Source organism: Triticum dicoccoides, chromosome 1A (assembly GCF_002162155.2).
Source record: "Triticum dicoccoides isolate Atlit2015 ecotype Zavitan chromosome 1A, WEW_v2.0, whole genome shotgun sequence".
Taxonomy (NCBI): Eukaryota; Viridiplantae; Streptophyta; class Magnoliopsida; order Poales; family Poaceae; genus Triticum; species Triticum dicoccoides.
Genome location: NC_041380.1, coordinates 537919345 through 537947103, shown reverse-complemented (window position 1 = coordinate 537947103; position 27759 = coordinate 537919345). Strand labels below are relative to the sequence as shown.

Below are 27759 nucleotides of genomic sequence, written 5' to 3'. Positions count from 1 at the left end.
CATCCAAAACAATATCTTACGTCAAGAGAACCACCCCAATCTGCAGTAGTGGCATGAACCACATTGGACACCATATTTTGGAAAATCCCCAAATTGGGGTAAAAACCATAAGCCGAAGCCACTAAAATCTTCTTATATTATCAAATGTGGGATACACCAAGTTCTTCTCTAAGCAGTTATATGAGCTCGTACATCAAGGTTTCACTACATTGGACAGCAGCAACAAATATGGGGCTGCAAGAGCTAGGAATTCAAGTATGGGGTACAACAAGTTCTTCTCTATCTGGGATACCAACGACGATACTTAGGGCTGCAAGAGAGTGAGGGAGAGAGAAAGAGTGGAGAAGAATAGGGAGAGGGGGAGAGGGAGAGAAAGACAATCTCACAAAAGATTGTGGAACCACAACTTCAAAAAGACAAGGTGGTGGATTTAAAATTCACAACCTTGGAGAGGAACCCCCTTTGCTTTTTGCAGATGATGCCATGCTTTTCATCAAACCTTCAATGACATAGTGCACTACTGTCTACGAGCTCCTCTCTCTGTTTGGCGAAACTTCGGGCCTTAGGACCAGCCTTTGTAAGAGCTCAATCATCCCGGTCCGCTTTTAGCAGTCCCTCAAAGATTTTGCTAATACCCTTCCATGCTTGATTGCCGGTTTCCTTCACTGATACCTTGGGCTACCGCTTAGCCTTCATCTCCTCCAAAAGTGCGGCCTGCAGTCGCTTGTGGACAAGGTGGCCAGCCTCATTCCAACACGGAAAGCTTCACTCCAGAGTCCTGACTAGGGGAGGCAGGTTAATTCTCAAGAGCGATGACCGCCCGTGGAGTGACTTTCGTCTTGAAGTCTTGTGCCAGCCGTAGGATCTCTTTTGTGCAGCAACAAGGTATGTGCTTCGTAATGGGAAAAATATTCCCTTCTGGATTGACAGTTGGTTGGATGGTTGTGCGATAAAGCACATTGCACCAGGTTTGTTGTCCTTTGTTGGCAAGCAGGCCCTAAAAGATCAGCGAGAAAAAGTGTTAAGTTAACGAATGGCAGATGGATATGGGACATCAAGGGCCAGCTATTAGTGCCAGCAATCATGCAACTGTGTGAGCTTTGGGGCAGATTCTCACAAGTCCAGCTCAACCCTTGGTTGATGATCAATTCAGCTGGAAGCTAACAACTAATGGTCAGTTTTCATCGCGGACGACCTACGCAGCTTGTTTTTTCTACGACAAAACGGGTTTTTTTTTTGCGCCAATGAGGCGTTGGACGTCGGATAGACTGGCTCACGGAGGATTGCAACATGAGCCACACAGCCTATTATGCTTCCAACAGCCAGAACAATCAGCCACCAATGGTGCAATGTTCTCTGTGCAGGGCAATCTGGTTTGACAACTTGCAAGACGCCAGCCTAGCATTGCTGGTGGGACGGGGGGTTCACGTACGTAGTGCCCCTTTCTTTTCTGGTAAACCTACGCAGTCTCTTGTGTTGGTGTATACATTTCGAACGGACTTGTCACAATCTCTTGTACTATAACCCTTTTTCTCATAATCAAATGACGCAAAAGTCTTTGGTGCGTTCGGAAAGAAACGAAAGTATGAAACTGACACCCAAACCTGCAGTGTCGATGTCCCAGTACAAAGTGCGGACTGTACTATCGTCCAGCAGGCCACAGGTAGATAAACAAGTGATGTAAAATCCTTTATTCAGGTATATAGGTCTTTACAACGGGAAACTTTATACCAACTACCCAATAGGTGTAGCCAATTAATGTCTCCTGTACTCTAATAGATCAAATTCGACAGCCGGATATAGGTTGGATATGGCCCGAGCAGGTCTGTTGCCCCGGTCATGCGTCGAGGACCGTTTGTGCAGGACTCCCTTTGCGCATGGGTCGGCATCGTTGATGTCGCACTGACCGTGCTGGTGCTATGGCATGGTGGTTCCGCTCCTGTGTGGTCCGTGCCAAGGTGTGGGCCTTATGGTGGTCCGTTGGTCTGGCAGCAGTGGCATGTCTCTCCTGGAAGCCAGGGTAGTGGCCCCGGATGGAGAGGTTGTGTGGTTGGCTCTCCGGCGAGCAGCGTTTCAACGGTGGTGGTGCCTCATATTGACTATGAGTTTAGTGAGGGGGCGGGTGATCATGATGTCATCGTGGCTTCGGCGGTGGCGACCCCCTGATATGGATCTAGAGGCCTAGCACGAATGGCTACGCCCCCCCCCCCCTCGTGAGTTAGGGTATCATTTGTGTGGGTCCGAGAAAATGCTATGTGCTCTGGGCGTCGGCAACAACGATATCTACGGTGTTGCTTCCCTCTTGGCGGCGTTGCTATGGCCCCCTCACGGTGCCAGGGGTCCAGGGTGAAAACCTAGTCCATCTTTCGGGCTAGACGATGGTGGAGCCCGGTGTCATCACCCCTCTTGAGGGTGTCGTGGCGGATCCCCGGCCCCTCCTGGTTGCAGATGGTATATGCGTCGAGTTTGCCTTTTCCCCAGCGTAGTGCGTCTTTATTTCTGGCGAGGGGTGGATCCGGTGATCTCCTATCTCAAGACGTGTCCCTGTGGTCTCCGTTCTCGATCCTTGATGTCTCTTGGCAAGAGCGACGCTCCATGGCCCAGAGCGAGGGGTTTGTCTCAATGGTGAGTCGGACCTTTCTGAAGATGGCTTGGTGCGTTCGTTTCCTTGGTGTCCGGTGGTTTCTCATGGCGGCACGACTCTGGTCCTCTTCTGTAGTGTTGGATGTAGTTTGTTAGGGGCGGCCTCTCCTATTTTTTATGCTTGGTGTTGGGTTGGTGGCCCTTGTTCCACTCGCTCGATGTCGTTTTGTTTTTTCTTTCGAACTGCTTGTATGAGGGTTCTCTCATAAGTTTGTATCGATTTGGTTGTTTGTGCCTTTATTTATAGAGGGGGGCGAAAACCTGTTTCGTGGAAATTCACGGTAGAGTGTACTACAACTGGATCTGACAATGAAATAATAGATTTTGAAGAATCAAATAGTATATGATGACAAGTGTGAATGGGCGAAATAGCTGGGACCTATGCAAAACATGCAAATATTTGGATCGATTTGATTGTGATGATTGTGCAAGTAGCGAATAGTACTAATGAAATTAAATAGTATGGTAGCTGCAATAGTAAAGATGGGATGAAACAAACCATGTCCAGTATAAGTTGTTTTAGTTATGCTAAAAAGGACTAAATCACGGACAATAGGAGTCAGTGAAATGGTGTTTTTACAAATTTACAATTAATATAAAAATTGACAGAATTTTTAGCCAACAATAGGATGAATGCTATGTGGTATCTATTCATCATGTATGTACTGTCAAACACCACAGCATCACCAAAATCTTGGAAGTACATACTGGACTGTCAATCACACCAGAACATGCTCTTCTAACGTCCTTCCTCATCCAGTTGGTATTTGTCAGGAATCCCTCTTCTCTCTTGCTCTCACTCTGATAGAGATGAACACTGGAGTTTTTGTGTCGCGTGAATCGTTGCGACTTTTCTGTCTATCTCATTCCTTCTTATTCTGTTACAGAAAGGGAAAACGGTGGCCGGTAGAGATCCTACCTCGGCGCCATGATCTGGCTCACGCTCGCGCCATCCCACGAGCACCAAGACCGGGTCCTAGCCCTACATGCACGGCACGCACAGGCACGGCTTGTGCCTACTGAACTTTGCTGAAAACAAGGGAAATAAAGCTTCTAAACTACTGCTACCAACGACTAGATTAAGTTGTCAACAAATCACCCCCCTAATCTTGTCGCGGCTGGTTTATTTCCTAAGAACTTCAGTCATGCCGATCCTCCTCCTCATCTCCTGGAATGCCAGTCGTCCAAGTCCTTTTGTCAGAGTGTCAGCAAGTTGGTCATTGGTTCGGACGTAGTCGATGTCGATCTTTCCTTCCTCCACGCACTCCCGAATGAAATGGTACCGGATGTCGATGTGCTTGCTCCGCTCGTGGAAGACGGGATTCTTCGATAGAGAGATCGCCGATTTATTGTCGACGAGCAGTTTTGGTGGCACTGTCTCCACGTTCAGCATCTCGCCGAGGAGTCGTGCCAGCCAAATCCCTTGACACGCAGCAGTAGTGGCAGCAACATACTCGGCCTCGCATGAGGAAATGGCCACCACCCGTTGTTTCTGTGACTGCCAGCTGACGGGGCTTTCACCAAGGAAGAAGAAGGTGCCAGTTGTGCTTTTCCGATCAACAATATCCCCGGCATGATCGGCGTCACTGAACCCTGTCAGCTTTGGCTCGCCACTCCCACGCTTGAATACGCATCCATACTCCAGCGTCCCTGCTATATAGCGCAGCAGGTTCTTCACCGCGGCGTAATGATCTGCAGCAGGGGCCTCCATGAACCTACTCAGATATCCCACCGCAAAACTTATGTCTGGCCGTGTATGCGTCAGGTACCGCAAGCCTCCGATGATGATGCGGTAGTATGTTACGTCGACTGCGTCCCCGACGCCGTCTTTGCTCAGCTTCAATCTTGGTTGAATAGGTGTGCTGAGAGAGTTGCAATCTGACAACCCAGCCCGCTCTAACAGACGCTGGGCGTATGCTTTTTGACGGAGCGTGATCCGTTCGGGCTCCTGATGTATTTCAATGCCAAGGTAGAAACTGAGCTTGCCTAGATCACTCATGCGGAAGAGCTTGGTCATCTGCAGCTTGAAAGTCGTGATCTCCTCCATGCTCACGCCGGTGATGATGAGATCATCCACGTACACTCCGACGAGCAGCAGTGAACTTCCCGTGCCCCTCCTGTACACGGCATGTTCAGACGGACAGCGCTCGAAGCCAAGTGTGATCAGGCTGTCATCAAGCTTCGCGTTTCACGCCCTCGGGGCTTGGCGTAGGCCATACAGAGCCTTGCGGAGGCGCAGCACCTTGCCTTCTTCTCCGGACTGCACGTATCCCGGCGGCTGCTGCACATATACCTCCTCGAGCAGGTCACCATTCAAGAACGCTGACTTTACGTCCATGTGGTGCACCTGCCAGTCATGGTGCGCGGCGAGGGCGATCAGCAAGCGCACCGAGTCCATCCGTGCGACTGGCGCGAACACTTCTTCATAGTCGATCCCTTGCCGCTGCACATAACCCTTTGCAACTAACCTCGCCTTGTGCTTGACCACGGCTCCCTGGGCATCTTTCTTCAGTTTATACACCCACTTCAGACCAATGGCACGGTGCCCAGGCGGGAGCTGGCACAACTCCCAGGTTCGGTTGTCGACGATGCTCCGCATCTCCTCTTCCATGGCATCGCACCAGCCCTTCACTGCTTTCGCCTCGTTGAACGACGCTGGTTCCTCTGCAGCTAGCAGACACAAGTGCTGCTCCTCTTCCTCGGTGAGTAGGACATAGTCAGCCAGCTGCGTGTTCGGCTGCACGATGCCTTCCTTGGCACGAGTGCGCATTGGGTGCACGTTGATTTGTGCCGCTTGTCCATCACTCGTCTTCCCGTCCTGCTCAGTGGACTTGGGTGTCATTGGAGGCTGCATTCTCGGTGGCGTGGGCGTTGCAGCAGGCGTGCCGGGTGACGCAGGCGGCATCGGTGTCGTAGGCACCGCGTCGAACGTGTCCATGGTGACTGCGGGCCAGTACGCCTCCTCGATGACGAATGAACCCTGAGCTGGTGCTGGATCCTTCGTCCCCTCGGGCTTGCTCCAGTCCCAAGCGGCTTGCTCATCGAAGACGATGTCCCTGGAGACGTGCACCTTCCCTGTCGCCGGATGGTACACCCGGTACGCCGCAGTGCTGGGTTCATATCCAAACAGCACCATCGGCTGGCTCCTGTCATCCAGTTTCCTTGCATTTGGGCGCGTCGTCTTGACATGGGCGATGCACCCAAACGCCCGAAGGTGATGGACGACAGGCCGCTTGCCGCACCACGCTTCGTACGGCGTCATTTTTGCCACACTCTTGGTCGTGGAGCGGTTGAGCAGGTACACTGCCGTGGTGACTGCCTCGCCCCAAAAACGCCCAGGGACGCCCTTTGCCTTCAGAAGAGTGCGCGCCATGCCGACGACGGTCTGATTCCGCCGCTCGACCACGCCGTTTTGCTGAGGCGAATAGGGAGCCGTAAGCTGTCTCTTCACCCCCTGATCGGCGAAGTATTTCCCGAGGCTGGAGGAGGTGAACTCGCCTCCGCGATCCGTGCGCAGTGCCTTCAGACGGTGCCCTGACTCGAGCTCTGTGGCCGCCTGGAACTGCTTCAGCACCGCCTCTGCCTCGTCCTTGGTCGCAAGGAGCCGCAGCCACATGTACCTGCTTTTGTCATCCACCAGCAGCAGGAAGTAGCGTTTTCCCCCCGGCGTAGGGGGAGAGATTGGGCCGCAGATGTCCGCGTGCACCAGCTCAAGCACCGTCTCCGCACGGTTCAGTGCCTGGTGCGGGAACGACGCGCGTCGCTGCTTGCCGGCGAGGCACGCCTCGCAGACACGGTCCGCCTCGTCGATCGGAGGCAGGCCACACACCATTTCCTCGCGGGCGAGGCGTCGCAGAGCCTGGAAGCCGATGTGGCCGTACCGCGCGTGCCAGCGCCACGCGTCCTCGCCGCCGTGCACCGCCAGACACACGGGGCGCGCCAGGTTCAGGCGTAAAACGTACAAACGCCCCTGTGTGCGCGGAGCTCGCGCGATCAGCCGCCCGTCCGGGTCTCGCAGCTCCAGGATGCCGTGGGTGATGCGGGTGTCGTAGTCGTTCTCGTCTAGTTGGCCGATGCTGATGATGTTGCTCTGCAGCCTAGGGATGAAGTAGACCTCTGACAGAACGAGGTGCTCACCCGTGCGGCTCTCGAAGAGGATCGTTCCCCTGCCCTCGATTTGCACCGCCGAGCCGTCGCCTAGCTTGACCGAGCCGTGCACGCCGGTGTCGAGGTCGGAGAAGATGTCCCTGCGACCGGACATATGGTTGCTAGCTCCCGTGTCCAGGAACCAGGACGTGTCGCACCCCTCCCCTTCTGCAGCGATGCGTGCCTGGGAGCGCTCCTCGCTCAGCAGGACATGCTCGTTGGTGCCCTCCGTGATGGAGAGCGCGCAGATACTGGCGAGGAAGAGCGCAGACTCCTTCGGCTCCTCCGTTTGCACCAGGTTGGCACGTTCCTTGCGCTCACGGCGAGGCTTGGGACAGTCCCTGGAGAAGTGATTCGCGTACTTGTTACAGTTGTAACATTTTACCTTGGACATGTCGCGACCACCCCTGGACTGCTGCTTGTTCTGCTCGCCGCCGTGCCGGGTGCCCTGCTGTAGCTTGCCCTTGTACTTGCCGCCACCGGAGTTGGAGCCCTGCCCCCTTTCCTTGTTCTTGGCGCGTGCGAGCCACTCCTTCTCCGTGAGAAGAAGCTCGCCGCCGTGGTTCTGGGTGGTGATGGAGCAGCACTCTGTGGCCGATCGGTGTCGCCCGATCAGCTCCTCCACTGACATGCCGTTGAGGTCGAGCAGCGTCTCGATGGAGCACGCGATCTGGGCGTACTGCGCAGGCACCTCGCGCAAGAACTTTTGCACCACCTTGGTCTCCTCCACCATGTCACCAAGTGATCGGAGATTGTTGACGATGCCCGTGATCCGCATGCCGAACGAGTCGAGCGACTCACCCTCCTTGAAGGCGATCTGCTCGAACTCTTTGCGCAGCCGCTGCGCCGTCGCCTCCCGCACGCGGTTCACGCCCACGCGCATCATGCGGATCGCCTCCCACGCCTCGTGCGCGGTGTCCTTGACGGCGAGCAGCAGCGTCATCTCAGGCGGTGCCGCCCGGATCAGCGCCGAGAGTGCCGCCATGTCCTCTCGATCGCCCGGCTCGCCCATGCCGGACACGGCCTCCCAGAGACCCTGCGCCCGCAGATTGATTTTCATAACGAGGGCCCACTCGATGTAGTTCGTCGCCGTCAGCGTGGGGTAGACGATGTTGCTGCCGTAGTTCGAGCGATCCTGCACCACGCGCTCGTGCACGATGACCTCGTTGCCGCCGCGCCTGACGACGCTGCGGCCACGGCTCCGTTCGCGTGGCCGCGCCGCCGCCCCGTCCGTGTCGCCTGCAGTACCGCGTCCTCCGCCCGGTCCGTCGGGTGGCGTCGACGGCGCGCGTGCGCCGCCGTTGGACATGGTCGCCCTGGATCGAAGGAGGCTCTGGTGCCAATTGTCAGGAATCCCTCTTCTCTCTCGCTCTCACTCTGACAGAGATGAACCCTGGAGTTTTTGCGTCGCGTGAATCGTTGCGACTTTTCTGTCTATCTCATTCCTTCTTATTCTGTTACAGAAAGGGAAAACGGTGGCCGGTAGAGATCCTACCTCGGCGCCACGATCTGGCTCACGCTCGCGCCATCCCACGAGCACCAAGACCGGGTCCTAGCCCTACATGCACGGCACGCACAGGCACGGCTTGTGCCTACTGAACTTTGCTGAAAACAAGGGAAATAAAGCTTCTAAACTACTGCTACCAACGACTAGATTAAGTTGTCAACAGTATTCATAAAAGAAATCAGTGTTTTTGTCTTTCCTGCTATTCATGATACCCAAAGTTGTCATCATATCACCCTTTGCAATCCGTGGCCTCTTGTTCCTAGAACATAAATTATAAACATCATTGGGTATGAAGCCAACATTGCCATACCAACCAGCCCTACATGTGAAAGATTTCATAACGAGATGCTTCCACATGCCAACTGCTCCCAATGCAAAGATTTCGGCTTTCTGAAATTCCTTTATTCTTCTGTGAGACCGCATGGAAGGAACCTCATCTGGCTAGCTAAAACATGACAGTGTTCATCCACAAAAGTTATCAAAATACCGAACTCCACGAACTCTGTCAAGTTTGACGGTAGGTTGCGCCTTACATCTGCAACGACTTTCAGGTCGTAGTTTCCGAGTGCGGCCCTCCATAGTGAGGAATTGTTCTTGCTGTTTCCCTGCTCTAGAGCACACAAAACGCCTAAACCGCATTGTTCGTGAAAGCTTAACCTTCTCCTTTCTAACACTGAAACCATGGCCCTTCGCATATTTGTTGTAGAACATGTATGCCTCTAGTTCACTTCCAGAAGTCATATACTCATATTCACTATCTTCGGTTACTATCCAAATTGTTGTTCACATCATGAGCTTCATCAAAATTTGTGTATGGATCCTCAAAATCATCACAGTCAGCTTCACCAAAATCTATTAAAAATGAAAACAAAGGAAACATACTTGTTACACCGTTCCTTGCTTCAGAAGTAATAACGAACGTACATTACTTACATTTGAACCATTGATGTGGATGGATAGTACCCTTTTTAAAGTTTTAAGGGGGTGTATCGAAGCACCTCTCATTAATATATTGATCCCATATTCAATATTAGTATCATAAATAATGATGCTAAAGCTGCACAAGGGAGACTGGCAAAATCAGAAACGACGTGTAGAACAATATGTATGAAGTCTAGCCGCACAAATGTGCGAGTTCCCTTGCTAGTTAACATTAATTTCTCTGCCATGTAAAAATTGTATATTGTTAATAATAAATATACAGCCAAGTACCTTCTCTCAAATGCCTTGACACAATCATGGCACATAAACATCTTACAATCCTTAATATGTAATTACATGCCCCTACCTTGTTCCTTCAGGCTTAGTTGTTTGCATATAAATAGACCAGCCAACGTAGCTACATTCAACACAAAACCACAGAAAAACAAGCTAAAAAAAATGTCTCCCACCCATGACAAGCATAGCTCCCAGGGGCTGCTCCAGGCTCAAGTTGATCTTTGGCACCACGCATTGGGATTTGTCAAGTCCGTGGCACTCAGATGTGCAACAGAACTGCGAATCTCTGACATCATCCAACACCATGGTGGTTCTATGACCCCTTCAGAGTTGGCCTCAAAGATCGGGCTCCATCCGTCTAGGCTTCCCCACTTACGGCGACTCATGCGTGTGCTCACCGTGTCAGGCATCTTTCTTGTTCCTGAAGTAGCCTCACCAGACAATGAGGTTTCTTACGGGCTTACTCCAACCGCATGCCTACTTGCCAGCTGCGATGAAGTTAGATCAAACTTATCTCCCTTTCTATCTTTGTTACTTGATTCAACTTTCACTGCACCCTTTTTTGGCATGCACTCATGGTTCCTGGATGAGCATTCCACGTCCATGTTCAAGAAGGCTCACGGCCTTAACTTTTGGGAGATGGCTGAGCAGGACGATACTTACAACCAGCTAATCAACGACGTGATGGTTTCTGATAGTAACTTTCTCATGGATATCATCTTGAGGGAGTATGCTGGTGTATTTCTCTGCATAAACTCACTTATTGATGTCGCCGGAGGACACGGCGGATCTGCCAGGGCAATTGCTAAGGCGTTTCCACAAATGAAGTGCACCGTGTTGGATCACCCTCATGTGGTTGAAGAAGCTCCTACCAGTGACCATGTGTCATTTATTTCTGGCGATATGTTTAAGTACATTCCACCAGCGGATGCTCTCTTCCTGAAGGTACACACTTCAGATTTTTCTTATTCCCTTCCCACATATACCCAGTTTACAAAAGGATGCCATAAAGTGTGTATTTAGCCGCTTGTAGGTACAAATTAAACAAATAAAGTAAGCTAATTAACTTTTTATGGAAAAACTCAACAATTTTCAATATTACAGGGGCTAATCATAACATTTTTTGCTGATGTACATCTTAGTGGGTTTTCCATGATTGGGGTGATGAAGATTGTGTCAAGATACTGAAAAATTGCAAGGAAGCTATACCTCCCAGAGAAGCTGGTGGAAAGGTGATAATCGTAGATATGGTGGTTGGATCTGGGCCAAATATGAGAATGTAACAAGAGAGACGCAGGTTTTGATCTCTTTATTATGTGTATTGAGGGGATTGAGCGAGAGGAACATGAGTGGAAAAAGATATTCATGGAAGCTGGGTTCAGCGACTACAAAATTATATCAGTGCTGGGAGTTAGATCTGTTATTGAGCTCTACCCTTGAACACTCCCATGAAAATTACGTGGTAATCGGTGTTGTATTTTAATAAACTGGCATGGCACGTGTGCTTTCTGGTTGCATGCCTTTGGCCTAGTGTGGTGAATAGTGTACGTATTTTTGTGATGTGAGACCACTGTGATGAATGAATTTGTTCCAGTGGTGTTTATGTATAGACCACTGTGAGGATTGAGATAACAAATGCTGATATTAAGATGCTAATATGCTATGTCCATGTTTCTCAGCGCCAGTACCTTCGTGAATCAGCGTATGCATGCGTAAGTTGTTTACAGCTTTAGATTACTGCGTATTATGCACGCTTGACAGTCCCGTGTGACCCCACGTACTTCCTTCCATGGATGATCACTCATGCGACTATGATTGAGCTGAAATATGAATCTGCCATACATGCATTAGTAAACTGCACCCACTATGCTGTTGTGTTCAAATTGTTGTTATCAATTATTCAGGTGATTCATTCCTGAATTTCAGTTTAAATGGGACCAAACGCACAGCCATTTTTTCCGTTGTTCTCTGCCTCACACATACATGACTCTTTTGGAAGTAGATACACGTAGACTGTTTTGTGAAGTGCCACATTGTGACCATCCTTGAGTTCTGACTTCTGAAGAGTACTTGCACTAAGTTGGATATACTTCTGTTAAGCTGGATATATTTTTGTGTCGACAAGATTTGGCATTCGCGCCGGTCTCCGGGATCAGTGGAGATAAAGACTAGCATATCTGTGTCCCCAAAACACTTGCTCCTGGACATAATTCTGATCTTGTGCTGGAGATCATAAGAACCAAGGGACTAGCAGTGTCAGCGTTGCTTCTTCAGCTGCTCAGAAACCCTATTCATCCGCAAGTCGTCCTCTGGAGGACGATGAGAGGACCGAAACACTTTTTTTCCCTTTCTCCAAATGTTGCCACCCAAGACCCAACTGAATTGTTTTACCCAGGAAGGAAAACCGTTAGTTCATACGAACCATTTCGTTTTCTACTACTTATCATAGATGGGTATTGTTCCTATTGCCACCCAAGTACCCAACTGAATTCTTTGTATGATTTTTTCCTGATTTTTTCTTAATGCCGGATAAATTTTGCATTCTAGTTTTTTATTCTCAACAAGAAACGGCATGAGTAAATTGTTTTTCTCTGTTATTGCACAAGGAATAATATACTCATATTTCATCAACTTTCTTGTGATTCGGTGTATTTCCTTGTTATTGGACAAGATTTGCTAGTCGAGGATAACGCTGTTCGCAGATTGTGCTGCAGCATCACCTTATTGGAATCATGTTTCTAACAGTTGGTGAACTGTTTGATTCTTCCTATTGCAAGACCAGATTTGCTGGTTGAGGATAGAGCTGCCGCGACAATTTATTATATTTTGTAACGACCTTTCTTATTTTTTTAAAAAATTCTCTTCTTTTTTTCACTTTCTATTTCAGTTTTGTTTTCTTTCTTGCTTAATTTTCTTCCATTTTTCTTTCCTACAACTTTTTTATCTCCTTCTTTTATGATGTTGCTTTAAAAACTTATCCTATTTCTTCCTTTTAGCCTTCATGTGCTTTAATTCATGATCTTTTGATGCTATTTACAAATTTATTTGGTAATAGTATGTTTTCACGGGTATATGCAAATTTTCTGCTTGTAATACTTTTGTAAAAAATAAAATAAATAACAATAAAGTATATTATCTTAGTTTTTTAAATACAAACTATCTTCAGCGAGTTGCGTGAACATTTTAGTAAATGCATAAAGACCATTTCATGGATCGTGGAATGAGTTTACAAATATGTTCCGCAAGTCACCTAAACTTTGTATTTACATTTGTGAGAATTTTCATATTGACAGTCAAATATGTTCTAAGATAAAAAAAAATTACATGAAACATTTGCAACCTGTATTGTTTTTAAAGCTGCATGGACATTTTATTTGACACATATAAATATTTGAACTAAACATGCACACATATTTATTGCATAGATTGTTGAGCATATTCCAATAAAATGTCTTTCTCGCAAAAAATATATTCTGGAATATAGATTCAACTTTTATCATTAATCAAGGATCTACACATTATATTTATATCTTGTACCTTGAGATTTTGAGAATACAAATTCAAAACCGTGAGTTCTTGTAGTCGTCGTTAGATAGTCCATGGACCTAGTTGTGTTTTTTTAAACCGGTTGTAATTTTTATTAGTTCTGTTGTTCTTTGTACTGCCATGACATATGATGAATATATATATTTTTAGAATTTATGATGAATAGATTTAAAGTTTCTCCCAAAAAGAAAAGAAAAAGTATAGGCCGTTCCATGCTTTCAATGCCACTGGCCCACCGCCACCCGCTATCGGGCTTCCCCACAACAAATTTCATGGCCCGGGCTCCGGTCACACGTGGGATAGAGCCCACCGTTGTGCCATTCGCCACTGCTCGCAACGAAGGGCGGCGGCGGCTACCTCGCGCCGGCGGTCGGGCCGCCGAGGTCTCGTCGCACCACCAGGCTAACGGGTGGACGCAAGCTGCCGAGGTCGCGGCGCGCCACCAGGCAGCGTAGCGTGACGACCCAGGGGCCGAGGCTGCTCGCGGACGCACCACCGTTCGCGCCCGTGCGTCCGCCGCGGCGGCGGAGCTGCCACCCCGTCCCGCATTTCCCAGTAAGCGCTTGTTTGATCGATTGTTTCCATCTTCTACTGCTCTTGACTTCAATTTGTTTGGGCGGCGCTCCTGAGTGGGCGTTTGGTCACCCTAGCCCTACTCTCTGAATGTGTTACTATTTTAGTTCACAAAGGTTCAGGCGAAATCGTTTGTTCTCTAGCTCATTCCATGGATCGAAGTTAAAACTAGCCGAATCGCCAGCCAAATATTAGCCAGATTCGGACACCTCTGTCCGTATGTCCAAGCAACACTGTCAAGTGTCAATGACACTCATTTACAAAGAACGAACTGTAAGGTCGTCCTGGACCAGTAGGCAAGAACAGCGTGACATTGCTGGTAGTGAGTGTGGGATAGAAGAATGGGAGGAGCTCTACCGGTGGTTGCAAGAAGTTGAGCTCTCGGAGGCTCGGATGTCAGTGATGAGGCTCACTGGCTCCTAACGACGAGTGGCAAGTATAGTGCGAAATCACTTTATGTGATGATCATGTACTCAGGGCCGGGGTGCGCGACTTGCGGATGCTCGATATTTGGAAATCTCATTTCCACTTGAAGCAATGCTTGGGGCTCTTGCTTGGTTGATTTGGACTGGGCGAAACGATGTTGTCTTTGAACAGCGTGTTCCCTCTTCTCCGGTGCATAACATCTCCAAATGTTCGCTCTTTCATCGCAGTGGATGCTTCTCTGTCCTGCAAACCGTAGGGAGGCCATCAGGGTGGTTATCAGTGGGGTGGCTGGGTAGTGCCTGCTGTGTAGGCTGCTTCGGCAGTCTGGTTGCTGCCTCTTTGTTTAGTTTTTTCAGATCTTGTACCGTGACGTTGGTTTTCCCACTGAAACTCCTGCTTTTCTATATAAAGCATAGCATTTAGCCTTTTCTCTAAAAAAGTAGAAAGCGTGATGTCCCAGCTAGAAAATGTTCTATATTTGGGGTGTGAGAAGCGTGTCTTGACCATGTGATAAGATAGCGGGTTATATCACAAATGGAAACCATGCTTGCGGAATTGCTATATTTTCTGAAGGTGTGTAATTGGTAGCTAGTATGCCTCGATGAATAAAATTTACTGATAGGTGGTTATTTGTTCTGTTCAAGTATAGATATTTACAAAGCAAAAATATGTACAACCTTTTCATTAGGTGTGGCAAAAACATGTCTTCCACTTCCGGTCTCTAACAGAACAAATTCGAGAGTAGGGCCTGATATTTTAATTTAAAAGAAGTGGAACTCAAGTGAAATGTTTGAAAGAAAATGAGTGAAACTTAATATATGAAAAAAAAGCATTTCACAAAATATTATGCCAATAGCTAGGCAATAAACTGATAGCTACTGTTCACATTGATTTTTACCTGCCATGTAGCAATATGTATATTGCTGCTGTAAGTTTTTCTTAAATACCTTCACCAAATCCTGGGATATAAATTTCTCATCATTCTTAAATAACTTATTACCCATGGCCCTACCTTGTGCCTTAGCAACTTGCCTTAGTATGTTGATGAGTTTGTTCATATATAGACCAGCACACATGTGTACAATCCCACCCATAACCAAAGAAAGCAAGTTCAACAAAAATGTCACCCATTCAAAGCAAGAATAGCTCTCAGGATTTGCTCCAGGCTCAAGTTGACCTTTGGCACCATGCATTGGGATTTGTCAAGTCCATGGCACTAAAATGTGCAATGGAACTGCAAATCCCTAACACCATCCAACACCATGGTGGGGCTATGACACCTTCTGAGTTGGCCGCAAAGATCGGGCTCCATCCATCTAAGCTTCCCCGCTTACGACGGCTCATGCGGGTGCTCACCGTATCAGGCATCTTTGCTGTCCATGAATCCACCACGGCAGACAAGGAGGCTGTTTATGTGCTTACCCCAACCACTTGCCTCCTCGTTAGCGATGAAGTTAAATCGAATTTATTTCCCATTCTGTCTTTGATGCTTGATTCAACTGTCCTTGCCCCCTTTTTTGGCATGAACTCATGGTTCCTAGATGAGCACTCTACATCCTTGTTCAAAAAGGCTCATGGCCTTACCTTCTGGGAGATGGCTGACAAGAATGATTCTTACAACCAGTCAATCAACAATGCAATGGTTTCTGATAGTAACTTTCTCATGGATATCATCTTGAGGGAGTGTGGTGATGTATTTCTTGGTATAAACTCGCTTATTGATGTCGCTGGGGGCCATGGTGGAGCTGCCAGTGCAATTGCGAAGGCATTCCCGCAAATGAAATGCACAGTGTTGGATCTCCCTCACGTGGTTGAAGAAGCTCCTACTGATGACCATGTGTCATTTATTTCTGGCGATATGTTCAAGTACATTCCACCAGCGGATGCTCTTTTCCTGAAGGTACACCCTTTAGATTTTTCTCTTCCCTTTGCACACATCCTAATTTTGCAGTAGGATGCCATACAATTTGCATTTAGCTACAAATGCGTACCAATTGAACCACAAACGTAAGCTAACTATTTGTTTGAAGAAACTCATAATTCCGAAGATTATAAGGTCTAATCCTATTTTTTGTTGATGTACATCTTAGTGGGTTTTTCATGATTGGGGCGACGAAGATTGTGTCAAGATACTAAAAAAATGCAAGGAAGCTATCCCTCCCAGAGAGGCCGGTGGGAAGGTGATAATCGTAGATATGGTGGTTGGATCTGGGCCAAATGAAATTGTTACAAGAGAGACACAGGTTTTCTTTGATCTGTTTATCATGTTTCTCGAGGGGATCGAGCGAGAGGAGTTCGAGTGGAAAAATGTATTCATGCAAGCCGGGTTCAGCGAGTACAAAATTATATCGGTGCTGGGGGTTAGATCTGTTATTGAGCTCTACCCCTGAACGCCCCACGCAAAATTATGTGGAGTAATCATATTATATATTCAAAAAACGGCATGAACAGCGTTTGTGCTGTCTTGTTGTATGCATGTGCTTTGGTGTGACCGATATGTTTACAGCCAGCTTATTGCATTTTGCGAGGTGTGAGTAGTTGTGACCAGTGAGTTACCTCTGTCACTGCAAGACATATATGTGTAGCAGGTTATATGGAGTCTGCTCCGGTCGTGTTTTTATGTATAAATTACCATCGACAGTTGGGTGTATATTTTCTTAATGGAGATAATGAATGATATTGAGATGTTATGTCTATGTTTCAGTGTCCACTCTTATTATTCAGCATCTGTACTTCGGTGATTCGGTGTATGATACTGATTGCATGTCTGATTGCTGACTAAAGAAATTCTACAGTTCATGAATATTTTAGCAGTGCTCTGTTGATTCAGCTAATCAGTGTCATTTAACATTTTGTCCAAAAGGTAATATGTCATATGCGTGTTGACTCATTTCTAAATTGCATCTGCAGGCTTCTGTGTTTTAAACATTTGCTATTAATATCCTGAATAACTCTACTTTCTAGATTCGGCCAACACACAACCATTGTCTAATTCCTCTCTGCATCACATAAGTTGCTGGGGAAGTTTACACGTAAATTGTTCATGCAGCAATCTTGAAGCAATCATGGCATTCGCAGTGTGACCAGCGTTCAGTTTTGAAGATGTCCTGAAGTGTAGTGACACCGACTTGACTGCGATATATTTTGTGTCAGTATGTTTGGTAGGGGAGCCAATCACCTGGAGTACTGAAGACAAAAGGCAGCACTACTAATCTTGGATCTCAGTGTTTTCTTCCTCCTGGAGATGTTTCTGATCTTGTGTTGGAGAACATAGGAAGTTCAGAATCAATGGACTTGCAGTGTCGGTCTTGCTTATTCAGGTGCTTGACATGATGACACGGTGCCCAAGCCAACTTTTTTTTATGGGAAACACTTGATCAATTCATCTTCAATCATGGTAGTACAACAAACATCAGAAACAATAAAAACGCTATTGTCAAATCTGATGCGACAATTCAACAGTTGCGAGCAGGTATGATGAACGAACATGCTATTATGATTGAATCGAACATAAATCTATCTCTTTTAAAAAGAAAGAATTTTTTTAATGATAAACAGGCGTGGATGGAATCTAAGAGCAATAGTGTGGTGTGAGTAGCATGTACGTGTGAGTGGGTGCTGTATGGGTTCTTGTCTCATTTCTTCTTCTTAATATAATGATACGCAGATCTTCCGCCTCATAATATAAGAGCGCTCTACACTAAGAGCGTTCTACACTAATGTCAAAAACGCTTTTATAGTGTAGTGTCAAAAACGCTCTTATATTATGGGACAGAGGGAGTAGAATGTAACTAGTGAAAGTTGTATATGAACTGTTGACACGTTGAGAGCGGCGAAAGAACACACGAGCTCGCTTGCTCTCGGTACCTAGACCAACGGCTGAACGACGCGTCGCTACAAGAATTAAATGCGATCGTATAGGCTGAGAAGGATACAACCGGTCGGACAATATTGTAGAGTGACGGCTCCATCCAACCTGACGACACGATGACGGTACACTTCGGACATGTTCTGTCAGTACATGTATCACATAATGATTTGCGACTGGGGGTCCGTCTCCGGACACCGCATGAGTCAGAGAAGCTGAAAGCTATGGCGACGAGCCGACGACGGAGGCAACAGGCTATGGATTTAAGTTCTCATGAGATGCGGTTGATAGCTCTGTTCCTCGCGCCGCCTTTTGCTGCTAATGACAACCGCTGTTACTAGATGCGCAGCTTCATAATCTTTTCCTACGTTTGAGCAGATTCCCGCTGCCGGATCTTGGAGGCGCCGAAGCTACGACTGAGGGCTAACGCAGCCAAACACTTGTTTTCCCGGCCGCCAAGTCAAGCATTAGCGATGTTGGTGATGCGGCGCTGACAGTTCAACAAGACCTGAACAACACTTGCGAGGGACTCAGCTCGGCGGCGCCGAACTTAGAAGAGTCAACGAAGAAAGATGATCCGCAGGCACCAGGCTGGACGAAGAGGTATGTTGATATGCTTCCACTGTATTGGTTCCTCTCAGATGAAATTGTACCTGCAATCGCGCAGGACATTCAGTTATCCTTTACATTTGGGAACAATAGCTTGAAAAACTGAACTGTGGCGGCGAGCAGCTCGTGCGAAGAAGTTCAGCCTGATGTCGTGTCGCCGGTGCTACATCTGAAAGGTTTGCCGGACAGAGCAACGTGTCAGTTGAAGATGCCGTCTAGTAATCGGGCAAAGACAACCGGCAGGCACAAGTATGAACGCGAAGGTGAGCTTCCACCCGCGGTGATGCTGTCCTGTTTGAGATGCGATTACATCAAACGGAACTATTTCGTTTGGTTCTGAATTCTGCTGGTTTTCTTACTTCGCTAGTAAATTTGTTGCTCAGGTCATCGACTTGCTGGGGCTGACAAAGATACCACCCAAGCATATATTGAAGCGACGGGCCAAAAATGCAACCAGCAAGGGATGTACTACCGGAGCACTTGCTGCACTTGCAAAAGGATCAGCTCTTGCGTGAGTCAACGCAGCACCGCCCTTAACGTCGCCGCTACCCTCTAACGACCGTCCCTCCACTAGATACAAACGTCGTCCCTCTCCCATCTCCCCTCCCATTAGAAAAATGCGTACATCACTGTGGCAGTATACATCACGCTCTTATTTTCACGTCCACGCGTCGATCTCCATTTCGCCCGCGCTAACGGGAGCAGGCGCGGACGAGCGCTCTTGCGAATTTTCGCTGTTGACACCGTATATCTCAAAAACTATTGCATCACAGAGGTAAACATTAAACAGGGAGCTACAACGACCTAACCAAATGCTTGAGGATAATTAAGATGTTGGTTGGCTTTGGGCCATGAGACATCATGGTGAAAGGGAAATTTGTTCAAGTATACGTTGGTTGGCTTTGGGCGATGACACGTCATGGCGAAAGGGAAATGACTCCCGTTTGGTAGTATTATCCAATCATTTGATATGACTCTTCTGTGCGCACTGTCATGGTCCTAGATGCTATTTTGATGTGTGTGATGTGCAAACACCTGGGGATATTGATACAAAACCAACCTCGTGGAGCACGAGTGCCAAAAAGTATTCTGTTGGTATCACCAAATCTCATCAGTTATTTTCATGCTTGCCCTTTTTTAGAAACCACGTGAGAAGCGTGATGGCGATCATCTGGGCACACCTTTTTCTTCAGTAAATTTAGTAAGTCAGATTCAGTTGACAGTCAAGAGTATCTCAGATTCCTTCTCTTAGATTTCGAGTTTCTGGATAGCAATAGTATATGTAAGCAGTGAGTATAGTATATCGAGGGGGCAACGTCTGGTTCTCCCTGTACATATATCTGCCAACGCAAACAGAAGCAGCACACGCACACTGCATCGATCATGGCGCTCACCGGCCAGAGCACCGACGACCAGGCCGTGCTGGACGCCGAGCACGAGCTCTGGGCAACCACATTCTCCTACATCAAGTCCATGGCGCTCAAGTCGGCCCTGGACCTCCGCCTCGCCGACGCCATCCACCACCACGGCGGCGCCGCCACCCTCCCCCAGATAGTCGCCAGGGTCGCGGTGCACCCGTCCAAGGTCCTCTGCCTGCGCCGCCTCATGCGCACGCTCACCGTCTCGGGCGTCTTCAGCGTCGTCCAGCAGGAGGACGTCGTCGTCCCGGCTGCCCCCGTGAACAACGGCACCTGCAACGGCGCCGTCGCTGCCGAGCCCTTGTACGCTCTCACGCCGGTGTCCCGCCTCCTCATCGGCTCGCAGAGCTCGGGTTCCATCATGGCCTTCGTGCTCAGCCCTGTCCTCGTCGCCCCCTTCCTCGGGATCGGCGCGTGGTTCCAGCACGCGCTGCCGGACCCCTGCCTCTTCGAGCAGGCGCACGGCGAGGCGCTGTGGGAGATGTCCGGGCACGACGCGGCGCTGGACGCGCTGATCAACAGCGCCATGGTCTCGGACAGCCGCTTCATCGTGGACATCGCCGTCAGGGAGAGCGGCGACGTTTTCCGGGGGATAAGCTCCCTGGTCGACGTGGGCGGTGGCCTCGGCGCGGCGGCCCAAGTCATCTCGGAGGCGTTCCCGCACCTGCAGTGCAGCGTGCTGGAGCTCGAGCACGTCGTCAGCAAGGCGCCCGCCGGCACCTGCGTCAAGTACGTTGCCGGCGACATGTTCGAGAGCGTTCCACCGGCAGACGCCGTCTTCCTCAAGGTTCGTACATCCTCTTCCTCCACTAATTAGCATTTTGTCTATGTTCAACATTAAAGTTGCATACGCGGTATCTCCATGTTTGTCTTCAGTCGGTTCTTCATGACTGGGACGACGAGAAGTGCGTCAAAATACTGAAGACTTGCAGAAAGGCCATTCCTCCAAGAGAGGCGGGAGGGAAGGTGATAATCATCGATATAGTGGTCGGAGCAGACAAGAAGCACGGGGAGGTGCATGCGTTGCTCGATCTGTACATTATGTTTATCAATGGTGTTGAGCGAGATGAGCAAGAGTGGAGCAAGATCTTCCTAGAAGCTGGGTTTAGCGGCTACAAGATTATACCGGTTCTAGGGTTCCGGTCGATCATCGAGGTCTACCCGTGAAATGTTTGGTGATTACGTACTTTTGTGTCGATGTGTGTGTGTGTGTGTGCATTTAAATTCAGACTTTGACAAAAGGTTGATGGATACATTTTCCTATCTATGATTGGGGCGATGTAGACTGTGGAGGTATTAATACTGTGGAAGGTTCGATGTCATCCCTCCTAGAAATGTTGGGTCAGGTGATAATCCTGGATATGGTGATTTTATCTAAGGACAAACGAAATCGTTACAAGAGACATGTTCTAATTTGACACCTATCTATAATGTACTTCTTTTACGTAAACCATGTATATCTTTTTCTGCAAATGATAACGAGCGAACGTTCACAAACGGTTCCGGGCATGAATGCTCTCTTGTGCGTTCAATCTTGCGCACAAATCTCAATATTGCGACAACATGGCAATCTTCATTTCACTCTTTTTTTTTGAGCGAATGGGACTGCACTGTGAAGTCCAGTCTCTTTCCTTACTTCTCGATCTGATTCGGGTGCCAACTTTTTCATGTGTATATAGATGGTAATTTTAAACCAGTGTCAGTTTTGTCTAGAGCATGGAAACTCGCGTGTGTAGCAACATTCCCCCTGATGTAGTGTGGCAATTACTGAAAACATGTGTGACAACTTCTCTGCATAGCATGCCATTTTTTTCTTGCTTGTAGCATGACAATTCACACTGTCAATTCTTTTTCTATGCATGTCAATCCTCGTATGCTAGCATGCTAATTCCTGAACATGTTTATCGTCTATAGCATCATAATTCTCTATGCTACAACCTAACAATTCCAGCATGGCAATCCGTGATCATGTGTCAAACTTCTATGTTGTAGCATGACAATTTCTAAACATGTGGACAATTCTCCCTTATATCAGGGAATTCTTCTATAATGCAACATTTTTCATGTTCTAATATTTATAGCATGACAATTTTCTTCGTGCACAACATGGTAAATCCTAAAAATATGTCAAGCTTTCTCTATTGCAACATGACAATTCTCTGTTCTGGTAACATCGTCACATCATGGCAATCCTTAAGCGGTGTGTGAGGGATACAAACGTACCATATGACCAACCATCACGGCCGCATACTCCTCATTATTTTTTTCATCCATTATGAACGTGCCTTTAAGATACTCGTGCATGGCAATTACTGAAAACATAAAGGTACGCGTGCTTTTTTAAAGGTATACTTTCGCCTTTTTGATTGAATAAAATATGAATCTGTTTGTGTTTTCAAAAGAAAGAGAAAAGGAAAACATGTTTTCCTTGGGCCCTTTCGTAATGAACCATTGGTTCATTGTGTAGTGTAATTAAACAACCATATTGCATTAATTTAGCTAGTGCGACTTGGATATTTCATACAGCTCCACAAATTTTATGTGCCAAATGCAAACATTGGCATTGCAAGGTATTGGAAAGAGTTTTTTTTACCAGAGTCCTTGGGATTCATTCCCTTAATTAAGAAGAAAAGAGTTGTCATGTTAGTTAACGAAAAAATGGAAAAAAATCATCACAAACCATGGATCAGGCACACACAAGATACATCACACCCACCCACTGTGAAGATGATCTCGTCGAGGTTGTACATTTGTGTCACCGTCATCATACTCCTCGAGCAAGCGACTCCAACTTCATCAGAAACGACTGACGACTAAGCCCACACCGCAGAGGCCATGAGAATCTACATGAAGCTCGCCAAGCAATCAACCACATGAGTCGGTGACAACGCAACTCCATTTCTGACAATGAGCTAACAAAGAAAAAACTATGCAAGCTGGTGTTGTGGAAGATCACACAACGTGCCACCGAAAGAAGTGAAACTATTTACAATGTTCGTCATACACTGATTAGGGGTTGGACAATGAGATCATGGTGAAAAGGATATGACTCAGGCCTCAGAAAAGAAAGAGAATGTGGATACTTTTTTTATTCAGTTATATACTCTTGGCTCTACATCATGGTCCTCGGTATCCTAGATGGCGTCGATGTGTGTGTATTATATTGGCCAAACATCTCGAAAGAGAGTCATTCCTAATCTCTCTAGGTACGATGCTTACGTGTTTTTTTTGCGGGGGTACGATGCTTACGTTGACATAACCATATATAGTACCCATCACGCGGAGCACGAGGCCGAAGCCTAATTTGCTGATGTGATTAAATTGTTTGCAGGTTGCAGCGGTGAGCTCGTCTATTTTGTTCTTTAATGTTTGGAAACATTTTTATGTCTTGGCACACTTTGCCGATGTTTCCATTTCTTTTAGAAACCATGTGGGAAACGTGATGGCGACAAATTTAGCAGGTCAAAGCCAGTCAACAACCAAATCTATTTCGGATTTACCTTTTGAAGACATATTTTTGGTGAGATTTCTCCCTTCTTCCTAGTTTATCAGGGTCTCACATATTTCGAGAATTTCCCTCTAGTTTATCTTCTGTGTTGTTGGTTAACCCACCGCATATTTTGAGATTTACCCATTTAATCAGCTCAAAATTCACACTATTTTGAGTTAGAACGATTTTGTTTTGTTTCGTAAAAATACCTTGGAGTTTGCTCATCAGTCCATGGTGGCGGCATCAGAGTGATGGGGCCATATGAAATGGAACAAGGACTCATGACTCAATCCCTGCCTTGATGTGCATGTGGTGTTTTTGCCACGTCGAACGCTGGCTCTAGATCTACTTCCTCCATTCCAAAATAGATGATTCAACTTTGTACTAACTTTGCTAAAATTAGTATAAAGTTGGGTCATCTATTTTGGAACGGAGGGAGTAGTAGGTAGTCATCCGGTGCTTCAACCTAACACATCATGGCAGCAATGGCGGCAAGTATGATCTCCAGTTTGGTTTCTTCAGTGGTTCTCCCATTGCACTTTCTTGTGATCCCCATCTTTCAAGGGTGGCTCAGGAGCCCTTTCAAAACTTAGAAGGCTAGTGCAATTTATGCAAATGTGGTCTTTCATAGTTTTTTCATTGTAAGCTTGAATGGAAGTCGATATGCAAAAGATAAAACTAGAGCCAATGGCTTAGTTGATGGAATTGGAGATGTTCGTTGTCCTTGTGTGCTCCAGTTTATCTATTTTATTAAAAAAATTAATTGATGATCGACGAGGAAAAAAGGAAAACGAACATCTTGAACACAATAAATTATAAAATTAACAATAAGTAAAGCCAAGGATCAAAACTGAACAAATCGGCATACAGAATAAAAATAAAGAAAAACCCAAGGCCATCTACATTGCACATTTTTTGCGGTAGTATCACCAAATCCTACCGCAAACTTTGTGACTGCAATTCACCCATGGAGCAACATGTGGCCTAACAAAGGACGCAAGACTCTAAGACAACATCTTCAAGAAGGAATCATCCCTCTGACAAGAACATTCACAAAGTCAAACCTGGGGCTATCATCCACAAAGCCGAACTTGGAGCCAACATCTGACGGGAAAACAACATGCACAATCTTCTAGCCACAGAGCTAGATTATGGATTTTCACCCGAAGAGAATGTAACCTTGGTGTCAACCGTCAATGCTGCCATCCACCGCTCTACCAGCCTGCTTACACAGAGTGAAAGAACTATCTGGCCAAATGATAATTCTTGAGGAGAGAAGATTGTTGAAATATATTGCCTGCTTTTCTCCATCAGTTCGGACTTTTGGATGAGTTGGCTGGAGCATATTTAATATGATATCCGAGCCAGGAGGTGAAGACCCTGCCAACACAGTATTAAAAAATGATTATGTGGCCTAAATAAATCTCAAGTCTAAGGGCTAAATAAGTCTAGATGTGAGGAAGGGTGTTGAAATATATTACCCGTCTTTCTCCATCAGTTCGGACTTTTGAATGAGTTAGCTGGAGCATGTTCAATAAAGATGTCACCATGTCACTCCTACCACACCACGCTACGTTCAATCTTCAATTATGTTTTACTTTCCCCATTTTTAAATATAAGTCTTATTTTAGAGATTTCAATGCGGTACACGGAGGGAGTATGACGAAGGGCTAAATTTCGTCAATCTTAAAATACTGCACTTTCTCGTGATGAATATTAAAACCGGAGAAGGATTCAGCTGCATGAGTGGTGAGTGACTCGAGAGACTATTTAGCGAGCAGTACCGGAGATCTAGCTACCAACAAGTACGAAAAACAAGCTAAGAACAACCACCCTGCAGGGCGGCACGTAGTACTCCATGGCGCTCACCGGCGACTACAAGCTCATCAGCACCGAGGACATGCTCCAAGGCCACGCCGAGCTCTGCATCCACGCCTACGGCTTCGTCAAGTCCATGGCGCTCAAATGCGTCATAGAGCTCGGCATTCCCGGCGCCATCCACGGCAACGGCGGCGGCGCCACGCTCGGCGAGCTGGCCACCATTATCGCCCTCCCTCCCTCCAGGCTCCCGCGCCTGCGCCGCCTCATGCGCGTGCTCACCGTCTCGGGCGTCTTCTCCGTCCAACACCAGCAGCCGGACGACTCCGCGGGCTGCGCCATCGTCGTCTACGGGCTCACCTCAGCCTCCCGCCTCCTCGCCGGCGACGGTGAGGCGTCGTCCGGACTGTCCCGTCTAGTGTCCCTCATGGTCGACCCGAACCTCACCGCGCCGTTCTCCGGCATGAGCGCGTGGTTCATGGACGACGAGCAGCCGCGCTCCTTCTTCGAGATGCACCACGGCGAGGACATGTGGGATATGGCCGCGCGGGAGGCTGCTCTGAGCAGGACGATAGGCGACGGCATGACCGACGACAGCCGCTTCGTCGTGGAGGTGCTCCTGAGGGAGGGCCGCGCGCGCGACGTCTTCTCCGGGGTGCGCTCGATGGTCGACGTCGGCGGCGGCACCGGCACCATCGCAAAGGCCATCGCGGCAGCTTTCCCGCACGTTGAGTGCAGCGTCCTGGATCTCCCACACGTCGTCGCGGAGGCCCCCGCCGGCGGAGAGGTGCGATTCATCGAGGGCGATATGTTCGAGCACATTCCCCCGGCCGACGCTGTTCTGCTCAAGGTAATTTCACATGTGTTCCATACTTTTTTTTAGTCCGCATGTGTTCCATACTTGCATTGTGAGTCAGTACCTAGTTTTGAGGCCGGTGTTATTTTGTTGTACCGTGTTTTTTTTCCTTGAGCTATACTGGTATTAGTCATAATAATCATTTTTCCTGCAAAAAAAGGTCATAATAATCATTTTGTGTAGAGGTACTTTTTTCATGTTAATAGGAGCTTTATTTTTTGAGGCACTAATAGAAGCTTTATTGACTCAAAAACGTCAAATATGGTCATACAAACCCATAGATCGAGCTTAGACATGCCCTTTGCATATGAGGATGACATGCACATATACACTATATTATCGAGGGTACACGCAAACACTTAAATGCTTGATTAAGTTGAAATATTGAACGCACAAGCCTACATGCACTTTGATTAAATATCCTACATCATATCGATATTTTCGTATTGTAGTCAGTGATGCACGATTGGCGTGACGACGAGTGCGTCAAGATACTACGAAGGTGCAAAGAGGCAATCCCTTCCAGAGAAGCTGGAGGGAAGGTGATAATCATAAACATGGTGGTTGGTTCTGAAAAGTCGAAGGGTAATAGTACTAAAAAGGAGGAGGCACAAGCATTGTACGATCTCTTCCTCATGGTTTTTGAGGGAGGTGAACGAGAAGAGCATGAGTGGGAGAAGATCTTCTTGGAAGCCAGATTCAGTGGCTACAGTATCATACCTATGCTAGGAATTAGGTCCATCATCGAGGTCTATCCTTAACTAAACAACAAACTTGCTATGCAACCTTGGTAAATAATGTTCAAACTTCGTAAGCTAATTATTGCCTGTATTAATTTATGCTTTATATATGTATGTGCACAGCATGTACGCCCTGCTTGTCCTTCAAGTTTGTGCGGGTTTAATTTGCTCAAATTAGCTGGCTTTCATGTTTGGGTCAGAGATGAATGTAGTCATTTATGTATCTTGGAGTGTATGCAAGTTACTCCAAATTGTTTTTCATCGGTGTAATAAAGATGTGTTGATAATATTATGATGACCCCCTTACATGTTAACTGTTCACGATATTTATTGGTTTTTGCTGCCATGAATTGACACACATGAGAAAGGCAATATCATTGTTCAACATAGCAATGCAAGGCATCATATATGTTGGAAATATAAAAACAGATCTTATGTAACTATTCTTTATTGCTTTCTTAGTTACGTCGATGAATTCTCTGTGGTCTCGCCTTCATCGACCTCTAAAGTGACCGTGATGCCTGGACTAGTGGACAAGAAACTGCTAAGACACAAACAAGCACACGATACAAAAATGCAATTCGAATAAAAAGCTAGATTTCAAGCTTATACCCAATTTGAGATGGTCGTTTACATTGCTTCTCCAGAAGAGTTAGAAAGATATCTTGGTAACTTCAATGATTGCGGTGGATGAATGGAACCACACTTTCTTATAATATGTTTACCATATGTATCATCAATTTGTTTTGTACATTGTCACTAAAATATAAGGTTAAAATGTGGAAAAATATGATGAGAAGAAACCAAACATATCATTGCTAGGCTTAAGTTATCTAAGGCTCAAGTTGAGTTGTCATTTTCATCATTGGTCATGACTATGTAATAATGACATAGTCCGGCA

General features: G+C 47.1%; 3 protein-coding genes and 1 pseudogene across 3 annotated transcripts; all 4 read left to right on the top strand.

Moving 5' to 3' along the window:
- Positions 1–9676: 9676 nt before the first annotated feature.
- On the top strand, positions 9677–11029 carry LOC119287065 (annotated as a pseudogene).
- Positions 11030–15142: 4113 nt separating this feature from the next.
- LOC119287056 (acetylserotonin O-methyltransferase 1-like) lies at positions 15143–16749 on the top strand. The gene is made up of 2 exons (XM_037566554.1): positions 15143–15959; positions 16150–16749. The coding sequence occupies exons 1-2, from the start codon at positions 15180–15182 to the stop codon at positions 16447–16449; spliced, it is 1080 nt and encodes a 359-aa protein (XP_037422451.1). The 5' UTR covers positions 15143–15179; the 3' UTR covers positions 16450–16749.
- Positions 16750–19807: 3058 nt separating this feature from the next.
- Positions 19808–21355, top strand: LOC119286998 (O-methyltransferase ZRP4-like). The gene is made up of 2 exons (XM_037566477.1): positions 19808–20741; positions 20831–21355. The coding sequence occupies exons 1-2, from the start codon at positions 19920–19922 to the stop codon at positions 21119–21121; spliced, it is 1113 nt and encodes a 370-aa protein (XP_037422374.1). The 5' UTR covers positions 19808–19919; the 3' UTR covers positions 21122–21355.
- A 3878-nt stretch (positions 21356–25233) lies between these two features.
- On the top strand, positions 25234–27172 carry LOC119286988 (acetylserotonin O-methyltransferase 1-like). The gene is made up of 2 exons (XM_037566466.1): positions 25234–26112; positions 26571–27172. The coding sequence occupies exons 1-2, from the start codon at positions 25303–25305 to the stop codon at positions 26877–26879; spliced, it is 1119 nt and encodes a 372-aa protein (XP_037422363.1). The 5' UTR covers positions 25234–25302; the 3' UTR covers positions 26880–27172.
- The last annotated feature ends 587 nt before the right edge of the window (positions 27173–27759 follow it).

Coding starts and splice junctions, on each gene's coding strand:
- LOC119287056 (XM_037566554.1), top strand. CDS start 15,180: ATGTCACCCATTCAAAGCAAGAATAGCTCTCAGGATTTGCTCCAGGCT. Junction 15,960..16,149: donor CGGATGCTCTTTTCCTGAAG/GTACACCCTTTA, acceptor TGTACATCTTAG/TGGGTTTTTCATGATTGGGG.
- LOC119286998 (XM_037566477.1), top strand. CDS start 19,920: ATGGCGCTCACCGGCCAGAGCACCGACGACCAGGCCGTGCTGGACGCC. Junction 20,742..20,830: donor CAGACGCCGTCTTCCTCAAG/GTTCGTACATCC, acceptor GTTTGTCTTCAG/TCGGTTCTTCATGACTGGGA.
- LOC119286988 (XM_037566466.1), top strand. CDS start 25,303: ATGGCGCTCACCGGCGACTACAAGCTCATCAGCACCGAGGACATGCTC. Junction 26,113..26,570: donor CCGACGCTGTTCTGCTCAAG/GTAATTTCACAT, acceptor TTCGTATTGTAG/TCAGTGATGCACGATTGGCG.